Raw genomic sequence first — 12,439 nt, 5'->3', positions numbered from 1 at the left:
CCTAGTACTGGTCTGCATGAGCAGGGGGTTGGACTAGATGACCTCCAAGGTCCCTTTCAACTCTTACTGTTAAATGCATTTTTATGTTTGCATTTAATGAAGTAATTTATGGATGGATTATTATTAATTATTTATTTTTTATTAAATAATTATTTAATTATTAATTATTTAATGTCTTTTAAACTGTTTTTTAAATTTTATATGTTATATTTTATCTTGGCTGTTCACCGCCCTGAGTCCTGTTGGAGAAGGGTGGTATAAAAATCAAACAAATAAATAAATGGATTACTGTAATACACTCTACATGGACCTGTCTTCGAAGAGAATCTAGAAGGTTCAGCTAGTGCAAAATGCAGCAGTATGGACAATTATGTGCACTTAGATCAGCACATATTACACCTCTGTTCTGCAAGTACAGGTATATTATTTTATTTTATTAGTCATATTTCTATGCCGCCCACTCTCCGAGGACTCTGGGCGGCTTACACCAAAGACAGTATACTAAATAGCATATTGCCCCCCAACAATCTGTCCTCATTTTATCCACCTCGGAAGGATGGAAGGCTGAGTCAACCTTGAGCCGGTGAGATTTGATCCGCTGATCTGCTAAACTAGCAGTCAGCTGAAGTAGCTGTAGTACTGCACCCTAACCACTGCGCCATCTCGGCTCTATTGGCTGATATTGGATATCAGTTTGCTTCAAGCTGCTGCTTATTTATAAAGCCCTACTTGACATGAGGCTGGGATATTTGTGGAAGCCCCTCATCCCAATTATATCTACTAGTCCCATGAGATCTGGCAGAAAGGGCATATTGCAGATCGTCTACAGAGGAACGTCAGCTGATGGCATCCAAGGAGACCTTTTTCTGACAGAGCCCACCCTTTGAAATATCATTTGCCCTGGTCCCTACTTTGTTGGCCTTCCAGAAGAGCCTGAAAACATGGCTTTTGTCAATTGGTTTAGAAGTCCAGTGATGTTGGTGGAGAGCCTGCTAAGTCGTACTTTTAATTACAACATAATGGTATTCTCCGCTGATTATGTTTTAAAGTTTTTAACAGTTTGTTTGTAATGTTTTTTAATTATTGGGGGGGGGAGTTGGTTGTATTGTTTTCTGGATTTTTAACTTCATAAGCCACCCACAGTTATATTAGCGAGATGAGTAGCTATAAAAAATTAACAAATTCATTAAGAGAGCCTATTAAGTGTGATCATTTTAAACACTGCAAAAGAAATCAGGAGACTAAATGTAGTCCTGCCTCAGGCATGAAGCCAGCTAGATAACTCTTAGCCAGTTATTCCTTCTTAGCCCTAGGAAAAAGGCAATATACTGGCATAAAATGTGGCTAACTACTTGATCCCTTAGTGTGTCTTGTGCAAATCCAATCAGTATAATTTTATATTGCACAAGGCTAGTTTTCTGAAGCAACAGATTAAGTTTTCTAAAGCAACATATTATTAGTTAGAATTTGATGCAACTATAGTCACTGTCTTTTATATGATATATTAGGCTATGAAATGGCACTCTGAACTTCACAGCATATATTTTTGTTCTTTGTACCATAGTAGTTTTCTACATGGAATATACAATTGTATCTAATATGACAATGCTTACCTTATACTTTGAATTAGCCATCTGTGTTTAATATTAGTGTATTGTATAAATCCAGCTAGTATCGCTTGCACAAAGCTACTCATGAAGAAATAGCAGTATTTCGTGTTATTTAGAAGATGTGGGCATTAGATTTTTTTGCATTTGGTATTTATTATTCCCTTTTTGAAGCTCATGGCAGTATTTTAAGTCATTATAAGGCTATGACCAATTCAACTGAGTGGAAAAATAGGTTCCAGGGTACCTATTTTCTAGTTGAATGTGGATTTGAATTGATGGCAGGTACATACATGTTATATAAGATTAAATCAACATTCAGATGATCCATAATTCTGTTCCCTCTAGCAATCAAACAAAGACATCCGGAAAATCAGGAGGAGAGTTGGGTTATTTTCTGTCATGCCACATGCTATCATCTCCTTCTACCCATCCTGCCTGTGGAGATTCATGCTGTTATCTGAGGCACAATGTTGCTTTATGTAGCTGTTTATCCCAAAGGTAATAAATTCTGTGTACTAAATAAATCCAATCATTACTTCAAGAAACAGAAAACTAACCTCCCCGACTGCATTTTACAACACTCTGAGCCACAAAACAACCACATTTTGGCCTACAGTATTATGCAAATCTAGCAGAAAAGATTTAATTACAGTTATTTTGTAAAAGCTAGAATGATATAGTGATTAAAGTACTAGGCTGGAAATATTGTATATGTTGTTTGTTTGTAATGTTATTTTAATAATATAATAAAATTAAAAAAAAAAAAATAAAGTACTAGGCTGGTTCAGGTCCACCACAGCTGTGAAAGGCCATTGTGACTCTGTGCCTGTCACTCTCGGTCTCGGCTCACACATTGTTTTGTAGGGCAAAAATGGGACCAGGATTATAAACGTGCCTCAAGCTACTGAAGGAAAGGTAAAGTATAAATTAGTCATACATATAAAATAATAAACATTGAAAAGTCTACATTCTAGTATGCTTTCTATACAAAAATGAAGATAGGTCTCTGCTGAATTTTATTTATTTTATTTGTCACGAACGTATTAGGTAATTGAATACATAAAATAGATACGAATAGAGGAAACATTAGGACAGGGACGGTAGGCACGCTGGTGCTCTTATGCACGCCCCTTACAGACCTCTTAGGAATGGGGTGAGGTCAACAGTAAGATTGTCTACTGTCTTAAAATTTTGGGGGTTTTGGGATGAAACCAGAGTCAGGTAGTGCATTCCAGGCATTGACCACTCTGTTGCTGAAGTCTTATTTTCTGCAATCGAGTTTGGAGCGGTTCACTTTGTTTGTGTCTATTGTGTGTATTGTTGTGGTTGAAGCTGAAGTAGTCATTGACAGGTAGGACATTGTAGCAGATAATTTTATGAGCTACGCTTAGGTCATACCCAAGGCAGCCAGAAATGGAGGACTCTTCTTGCGAAATATTTCTGGACATGTTCAATTGTATTAATGTCCAATATGTCGTGCGGGTTCCAGACAGATGAGCTGTATTCGAGAATTGGTCTACTAACTGTTTTGTATGCTCTGGTTAGTAGTGTGATATTACCGGAGAAGCTACGCAAGATTAGGTTTACAACTCTTAATGCCTTTTTGGTGATGTTGTTACAGTGGGCTTTGGCACTTGGATCATTAGATATGAGTACACCAAGGTCCTTGACAGAGTGAGGGTCATCTACAAGGTCGTGTCTGCTCAGCTTGTATTTTGTGTTCTGGTTCTTTTTGCCAATGTGTAAGACATAGCATTTTGTTGGTTGAGATTTGGAGTTGCCAATTGTTTGACCATTCCGACACAAAGTCAAGGTCTTTTTTGAAGGGTAGCAGCATTGTCAGTGGTATTAAATATTTTTAATTCCATAATCAGTTTGAAAAGAGCGTAGTGAGTTAAATATCTTTAGTTAAATATCTTTAGTCACACCAGTTCATTAGTAACCATACTGGCAAAAATAAACATGTGAGAGTCACATTTGTGAGATATCAATTTGATAAATAAGCAAGGTAGAATGTCTGGTTCAGTTATGAAAATCCAGCCGCTGTGGCTCAGTGTGATATACTATGAAACTGAGTTAAGTATAAATTGATCTATTAGTCAGAAAGCATAGTATATGAACAGTCTTTTTTAATAGCCACACGGCTGTTATTAAAAGCTACATCAAAACTCTGCTTGGCAACACAGTATTAAAAGAAACCTGAATTTGGTTTCCTAATACAAAACTTTAATCAAGTCATATTGTACAGGGCAATTTAAAACCCATACTATTTATGTTTTTACTTTTTAAAAATCTAAATACGTCCTTAACTACAATTATTTAAAAAATCTGCCCGGATTGACAGCATTTCCCAGAGACATCAAGCATGATTTTTACGAGAACTCGGGAGAGAATAATAAAATTGTAAAAAAAAAAAAAAGAAAGAAAGAAACTAGAGCATGAGTCCTACTACAAGCCTACTCAAATTGTACTCGGCAAACCTTCATCTGGAGCAAGTTCTATCGAAGCCAGCCTGACCTATTCCCGAAAAAAACAGTCTGCATCCGTTTGAATGCAAACCTTTTATGTTCTATCCACAGAGCATTATAGGAAACCCAATAATGATGACCTGTTTTTGTTTTTGTTTTGTTTTTGTCCCAGCAGGGTCAAGTACCCCACACCTGGCTCAACAGAGGATGTTAAGGGCACCCGCGGCTGACCCTTTGGCGATACCATTAGGCCCATTCAAAGTTGAAACACACCCCGCCCCCGCGCTGATAACGAACTCCCTCTTGTTTGCCTTACGGCCTCGCAAGAACGCTCCAACAGGAGGAGGAGAAGGCGGAGCGAACCATTGTGCTCGAAGGAGGAGGATCCCGATCAATGAGGCTCTTGGGCCGACACTTGGACCTTTCCCCCCACTCTCTCGCGACTTCAATACACCGCTCATCCCTTGCCCAGTAAGACAACCAAGACGGGCCAGAGAACTGTACTCGCAGCTTCTCCCACTTGGCTTTCACTCCCTTACTACCCCCCCCTGTTTTGTAGGCAATCTATTGGTGCGCGCCGAGCCGGAGCGAGCCTCCGAGGCGGCTGGCGCGAGGAGCGGCGGGTGCGCGCCCTCGAGCTCGCGGCGGCCGCGGTTTGGCTGTTGCGGGGGGGAGGGGGAAGGTAGAGCAACGGGATAGCCGCGGCGGGGTAGGAGGTTGGGGGTGGGTGGGGGGAGGGTTTGGCGCGCGTGCGCGCGGGTCAGGTAAGCGGGAGTCGGGGATGGCCGAGCTCCGGCGGCGGCAGGGAGCAAGAGGGTGGCTGCCCCTTCCTTCCTTTCTTTCTTTCTCCTGAGGATGGGGGACTTTTCTTCCCGCCAAAACGGGAAGGATGAAGGCTTGGGTTGGCGGGAACCGCTGCCGGGAGAAGGGCGGGTTGGGCGGTTTCTGCGGCGCAACCTGAGCCCCCCCCCCGGCCCGTCGGGGGAAACGGGTGAAGGGAACCGGTGGGCTTAACAGCCGTGCGCTCCCCTCAAGCCTCTTCCCTACCGCCTTTCCTTCTCCTTCCCCCGCTCCGCCCGCGGAACAGCGGCTTATGTTTTCGAGGACGGCGCTCGCCTGCAGCAGCCCCGCTCGGTTCCCTCCGCAGCCTCGACTCGCCTCTCCCCCCAGACCCCGCTGGCGCAGCGAGAAGGAGGCAGCATGAGCCGCGATTTCAAACCGGGAGACCTGATCTTCGCCAAAATGAAAGGCTATCCCCATTGGCCAGCCCGGGTAAGCCCCCTTTCGACTCCGTCCTTTCCTTTCTTTTCGCCTCCCGCCGTTTTCCCGATTAAAGGGAGAAAAAGGCTCCGGAGGCTTCTGGACCTGGCCGATCGACCCTTTGCTCTGAGGGTAACAGTAACAGAGTTGGAAGGGACCTTGGAGGTCAATTAGTCCAACCCCCTGCTCACGCAGGAGACCCTATACTAGGGATTCGAACCCGCCGAACTTTCTGATCGACAAACTCAGGCAGGTCCCTGGCAGGTCCTTGAATCTCCCTTTGAACTTAATGGATCGCCTTGGCCTTAGCAGCCCAAGGCGGAGAGTGGGGGCATGTTTGTTTGGCAGAAGTCGCATTACAGATACCCCACATGCTGGGGGGGGGGGGTTAGCCTTCTTGTTTTGATGGGGTGTGATCTACAACCTATTTTCCAAAGCACCTGAAGGCCAGACAAGGAATAAGGGATGGAAACTGATCAAGGAGAGATTCACCCTAGAAATTAGAAATTTTCTGACCATGAGAACAATCAACCCATGGAACAGCTTGCCTTCGGAAGTTGTGGGTCGTTCATCACTGGAAGCTTTCAAGAAGAGATTGTCAGAAGTGGTGTAGGGACCCCTGCTTGTGTGGGGAGGGGTTGGACTAGATGACCTACAAGGTCCCTTCAAACTCTTGTTATTCTGATATACTCCTTCCGGTACATAGAGGCGATTCAGTACCCTAAAAGTGGCAGGCTACTTTTGGATTCAGTTCAGCGGAACTTCAGTGGATTGAGTTTTATTGCTTAGAAGGATATGCGGACCCAGGACATTTCAATATATTGATGAGTTAGCATGTTGTGTGACTACAATTTCAGCACTAGGGACCTAACCTTGACTTTGTCAAAATCAGATGAATTGTACCTTGTGAGCCTGCTTGTAGAAAAAGCTTTTAAAAATGAATTAAAATGATAGTCTCATTTTAAAGGACTCTTAAATATATAATTTTATTACTGATAGCTTTAAAATATCGGATGATTTACTAGTGCTACTGAATGCAGTGCAGAAATTGTATAGATACCCAACAATTGTTTAGTAAAGTTATATATTTGCTGTTAAATGTAACTATAAGATTTCAACAAACCACAGGTCCAGCTCTTCAGAATGTAGAAAATTAGTTCACAGCCAAGTTTTCATAATTTTGCAGCTGAACTGTTTTATCATGTTGTGGTTTCTTGTTGTTGTTTTTTTCCAGATTAGCAAATATAATAGTAAATATCTTTGTAGTATGGAACAAAATCTGTCCTTTGAGATTAGAACCCTTTGAGATTAGAACCCGTAGTTTCTGGATTTCCCCTTTTTTTCACTTAACCACTGTACACATTATGTTCACTCCTTTGACTACATCATTCAAACTATTAACAACATGAAGTAGCAGCAGTAACAGTTGGTAAAATTTATTAGCTTCTCTTTTTTAATTTTAATGCCAAACTACACTTTCTAAACAGTTTACTTCCAACAAATATAAATGATCACAATTGGATTATAACCTGTTGATTCAATATGTTAAGGGACCATTACATTATACATAAATAGAGACAGACAGGTTTGTGTTTGGATTGTTTTCCTTTTTTATATGAATCTCTGTATTCCAGAAGGTTGCTTACCATAGATGTACTGCATTTTTAATCAGAAACCAAAATGTTGTTTGGAGATAGCATTCCTCCATTCACCAAATGAAGCTATGTTATCCAGGGATTACACAGTTGCACGATCCCAGGAATAATATGCATTTGGCTTAAGGCACAGACAGTGCACCAATGCCTGCTCCAAAATACCTTGTGGGCCCTTTCTTAGCTCAAATAATGTATTTTTCTGTGATTGGCAACTATCAGGAAATTCTGGATAAAATCTCATTGAACTTTTATATATTGGACATTCCCTTTAAACTTTGTTTGTTGATGTATAGGCAACTATACTAGGCAGCCTTCTATTATCTTGACGCTGAATGGTCCCTTACAGTAATACACTATTGAAAATAAAAGTCAAAATAAGTAGTATCTCTCCAGTTCTGGTTGATCCCCAAAAGCTAAACAGGATTGGATTTGGGTACCATCGAATGGAAGATTATCAGGAAATACCAAGACAATTTTTTAAAAAAATCCGCAAAAGTGATAGTAGCAAGCCAGTATGCATTGTTGTATAAAGAAAAATAAACATAAATTACACATATATTCTCAGACAGGAACTAGGAGTTGAGTTTGACTTGAGGGAGACTTCATTAAAATAAATCAGCTTTCCTGTATTGTCAGTTGCCAGTAGACTTCTTCTAAAGGACAGTAAACGGGTAAATTAAACCAAGCCCAAATCAAGCAAACTATAAACCAACTAGTTTTTCATGTGCCTTGACCTAGATTTATTTATTAAATTTATTTGCCACCCATCTCATTATCCAGGGTGACTCTAAGCAAGATGGAGAGCCTAAGTCAGAATCTGAAAATATTCCATAAATATTAGCATAGACACAAATAGGTTGCTATTGCGTACAAGTGACAGAATGAGTATACAAATAGACAAATCTGTATTTCCCAGGTTCAGATGTTGCTGTTGCTTAAGCTTTTGCCACGAATATACTTAGATTAATCTCTGTTAAGTGATATTGTGTACCATTCATTCATTGTTCCAAGCATGCCACTATTAAAAGGAACTATCTTATTAAAGTAAATCTTAGAGGAATCACATCTTTCAATCTTGGATGGAAGGAAACTATAGTTTTCATGAAGAACACAGAAATGTTATGGTTGCATTTAACACATTGCTTTTTTTAAAATCCTTTGTTACCTATAAACGTTTGGATTAGATTTATCTTTTTATTTAGTTGTTGCTGTTTGTTGCTGTAGGTTGATGAAGTTCCTGATGGAGCAGTCAAACCACCGACAAATAAAATGCCTATATTCTTTTTTGGCACACATGAAACGTAAGTCTTTTTGGGGCAAAGTTATATTAGACAATGGGGCAAATAATCCCTAATATTTTTTTTTAATAATGTCTGAAAAAGTTGCCACCAAGCCTTTTCTTCTAAAAATAATTTCTAAAACTGAAATAAGATAAATAGGCAGATAACATCCCTAATTATCAGATTATTACAATTCTTATAGTTTGATGATGTGTAGACAGTACAGCATTAAAATGCAAGAATGTATTTCTTTTGTTAATATTTATCTAACAAGAGAATTTGGTCATTCTTTGCTTTCAGGCTGGCTTTCTTTTGGTTTTCATTTAGAAGTTGATAATTTTATTCCTGTTTTCTACCATGCCTCCAAGTGCTTAGAATTAGACAAATATAACTTTAGCATTAGCGCCCATTTATGTCTGCCATAAGTACTAGAGATAGTCCTCAATTTACCAACACTTCTGGGTGTCATAAAATATGGCACCACTCCACACCTGTGATCACATGACCACATTTCAGGCACTTGATAACTAGCTCACATTTATAACTGGTTGCAGCATCCCACAGTCACATGGCCTCAATTTGTGACTTTTTTGCCAGTTTCCAGCAAAAAACACCCATTCAGGAGAATAGGTTCAGACTTACAACATCATGATTCACTTAGCAACCATTATAAACTTAGATCCAGTCATGTAGACACCTCAATTTTATGATAGAATTGGCATAATTGCCCAGAGCTACCTGTAAAACTAAGTATTGTAATGAAATAGTACATTGCCTGCATTCTACTAAAACAAAAGGTTATCTAGATACTTCTTTATCAGAAAGGCAGAAATGTAAGACTAAATTGAGAAGAGTTAAGAGAAAGAAAAAGGGCTAACTTAATATGCATAAAAAAGGAAGAGAAACTTTAGTAGCCTTTATGAGAATCAATCTAAATGAAGCAGTCAGGATATGTTTTGTTAATGTACTTCCAAATAGATACAGTTCATTCTGTAGAATGTATTCGTTCAATGTTACTATTAAGTAACTGTCTGGATTGTAGTCATTGAGTAAAGCAGTCACATGCCATCTTTCCTAATAACTGCTTTGCTCAATAAGTGAGAATCTGGTCCCTGTTGTGGTTTTAATTTTAGAACTACCTGGACCTGGACCTAGGAACAATAACTTGCCACAACTGAATCTGCCTACCTGTTGAAAACATCTTTCAGCGGCCATGAATGTCACAGTAGGCCTTCTCTAAGTAGCTTCTAGACTTTGAAACTTTTTTACCAGAAGTTTATCCCTCATCTTATTTAGAAGATCACTAAAATACTTTTATTTACTGAGGATTTGGCTTCCATTGTCACTGATATCCATAAGGGATGGGGGTCTTTGGAAAGATTGATTTATTATTGCTTTTTAATATTGTAATACAGGGGTGTCAAACTCAAGGTCCGGAGGCCAGATCCGGCCACGGGGTGCTTAGATCTGGTCCACGGGCCTGCCCTGAAAACAGTGAAGGACCGGCCCGTGGTGCCTCTGCCAGTCAAAAGAGAGCTCGGAGGGCAGCACCAGCCCTCCCAGGCTCTGTTTTGGACTGCAACGGCCTCCTGCAACCCTCTGGCAGCAAAAACTGAGCTTGTGGAGCCTGCATAGCAGAGGGTTGCAGGAGGCCATTGCTGCCCAAAACAGAGCCCAGGAGAGCTGTGCACGGCCTCCCTGAGCTCAGTTTACCTGGCTGCAGGAAGCTGTTGTGACATTGAGCTGGCTATGCCCACCCTGGCCATGTCCACCCAGCCTCCCAAGGTTATACACAATCGTGATGCGGCTCTCAATGAAATCGAGTTTGACACCACTGTTTTAATACGTTGTGACTTGCTCAGAATCTTCTGATTAGGGCACGCTATACACAATTGTAAAAATAAATACAATAAATGTCAGGATTGAAAACAGCATATGAGGGCTACTGACTGCCTTGCAGATAATGAGAGAAAAGGTAAGGTTTTTGTTGCAGTCTTTGTCTTTTGAGACATAATTTGTGTGTAGCAGCAACGTTGAAACCTATAGAATCAAAGGTAATTGTAGTTATTGAGGCTAATAAAGTAGTGTCAAAAGTGTTTTATAGCATATCTATTTTGCATAATCAGGTCTTTCTTTTTGGTTGTCACTGCAACAAAGTTGCTGTGCTAGCATAATGTTATTGGATAAACTGGTATCAAATATAAACTTCAGTATCTTGCTTGTTCCTTTCCAGTTTTACATTGCGTAGGAGTAAATATCACATGGCTCATTATTAGTAAGAAGACACATAGTACGCTATATTTATCAAGAGTACTTATTCCTGTCCAAAGTGGCGTAAAATCCTAGCATTTAAAAATATTGTAAACAGTTTTTGTAAAGAGTAAATATTATACTCTTATGCAGATTTTTTCCCATTATTTCCTTTATAGGGCATTTTTGGGACCAAAAGATATATTTCCCTATACTGAAAATAAAGACAAATATGGCAAGCTAAATAAAAGGAAGGGCTTTAATGAAGGATTGTGGGAAATTGAGAACAATCCCAAAGTTAAATTTTCCAGTCAGCCGGTAAGTTATCTTATAATTTGATTTCTATTAATAATTTGTACCTCAAGATTTTTTTCTGAATATCATGTTTCTATACGTGCTATAATCCACATTACTGGCTAGATTATAGAAAAAGTAAATCTCAAAACGTAGTTGAATAGACCAAGCTTACCAGAGTAGATCACAAGAGCTACCCATTATATAGTCAAAAGGCAGTTTTCCTATAACATCCATTATTACCGTTTTCCAAGTAACAATAGGAAGCAATAGTTAGAAAGGACTTCCAGCACCTCTATACTATGTGCAATGATTGACATCTCACACAGTCATAGTCATATTGTTCCCAGATATTAGAAATTTCTGCTTATTCTTGAGAGAAGGAATGTTCTGCCCTTTGCGAATCTTCTGAAGGTTTTAGAATGAAAGCCCTCTTTTCTCTATTCCCTGACAAAATTATTGAGAGATATAAATATTATATGTATATCTCTCATTTCCAGGAGTATACAAAAGATTATAGAAACATTCTACATTGTGGAAATCATTTAGAAACCAAAATAGCACATAGAAAGAGTGATGGAGAAGCTTGATTCCATGTGTTCTATCATTAAAAGTATAATGTATGCCATACCATTGATATGCCAGTAATTTCCATAGTACAATAGTCATTAAAATTAATTGAATTGTATGTTTCATTTAACTTAACATTTATCCTGCAAACCTGAAAATATTAGGATTTTTTTTCTGATGCAACAGTTTTTAAAAATAACAATTTAATTATTTTCAGGGAGCAATTGTTAAAATGCCACCCATGGGTAATTAATTCATTTAGTATTACCTAATTAAACTTAGTTCATTGTTACTTACTGAATAACTATATGTAAATATTGTAATGGGATGCTGTTATATCACCCTCATTATGGTAAGGTGTTCCTAAGAGGGATGAATGAAGAGAAGGAAGTTTATTGTTTGTTTGTTTGTTTGTTTGTTTGTTTGTTTATTTATTTATTTATTTATTTATTTATTAGATTCTTTTTATCTCCCCTTTGTAACTTTATAAGTAACTCAAAGCAGTAAACATTCATAATACTTCTTCCTCCTATTTTCCCCACAACAACCCTGGTTAGGCTGAAAGAGAGTGACTGGCCAAAAGTCCCAGCTGACTCTTGTGCCTAAGGCAGGAGTAGAACTCACAATCTCCTGGTTTCTAAATCAGCATGTTAATCACCATCAACAATGTAGGCTCCCAGCTGAGTCATCCAAGGCTTAATGATCATATTACCTAGCCGGCTAAAGCAGGCAGACACCTGAATTGGTAAAAATGGTATAGGAAGATGTTGGAGGCAATTGGTCATTTTACTGACAATTTTTAAGACAACCTTCACCTATATGGAGAATGTAATTGAAAAATCACTCATTTAATTTTACCAATAAAACTGTACGGATAGTATAAAATGACTGACAGATAGTATCAGATGACCTTGTATCAGATGGTACTCAACATGCTACTAAGAGCTGAGGATATTAAAAAGTATGAACATGGGAAACCTTAACATAGTGAACAATGAAATGACTAGTACATATTGAATCTTGGACAGCAGCAAATTGAAATTAACTAGAAT

The 12,439-nt window shown here is 39.1% G+C and overlaps 1 protein-coding gene across 7 annotated transcripts in view; it reads left to right on the top strand.

Annotated features, from left to right (window-relative positions):
- Positions 1–12,439, top strand: part of PSIP1 (PC4 and SRSF1 interacting protein 1) — a 32,326-nt gene that overhangs the window by 2,812 nt on the left and 17,075 nt on the right. For 2 of the 7 annotated variants that reach the window (XM_087886286.1, XM_087886284.1), the window contains exons 1-4: positions 4,637–4,787; positions 5,166–5,350; positions 8,218–8,294; positions 10,703–10,841. In XM_087886286.1, coding sequence (XP_087742412.1) covers positions 5,279–5,350; positions 8,218–8,294; positions 10,703–10,841 — 288 coding nt within the window. In that variant the 5' untranslated portion in view covers positions 4,637–4,787; positions 5,166–5,278. Of the gene's footprint in view, positions 1–1,955; positions 2,109–4,253; positions 4,843–5,165; positions 5,351–8,217; positions 8,295–10,702; positions 10,842–12,439 lie in introns of those variants that run through there. The other 5 variants (XM_087886282.1, XM_087886280.1, XM_087886281.1 and 2 more) reach the window with 5 other exon arrangements.

The sequence above is a fragment of the Pantherophis guttatus genome, chromosome 2 (genome assembly GCF_059756535.1).
Source record: "Pantherophis guttatus breed Tessera chromosome 2, ASM5975653v1, whole genome shotgun sequence".
NCBI lineage: Eukaryota > Metazoa > Chordata > Lepidosauria > Squamata > Colubridae > Pantherophis > Pantherophis guttatus.
The sequence above is the reverse complement of the archived record's forward strand: the minus strand, read 5'-3'. Positions and strand labels throughout refer to the sequence as shown.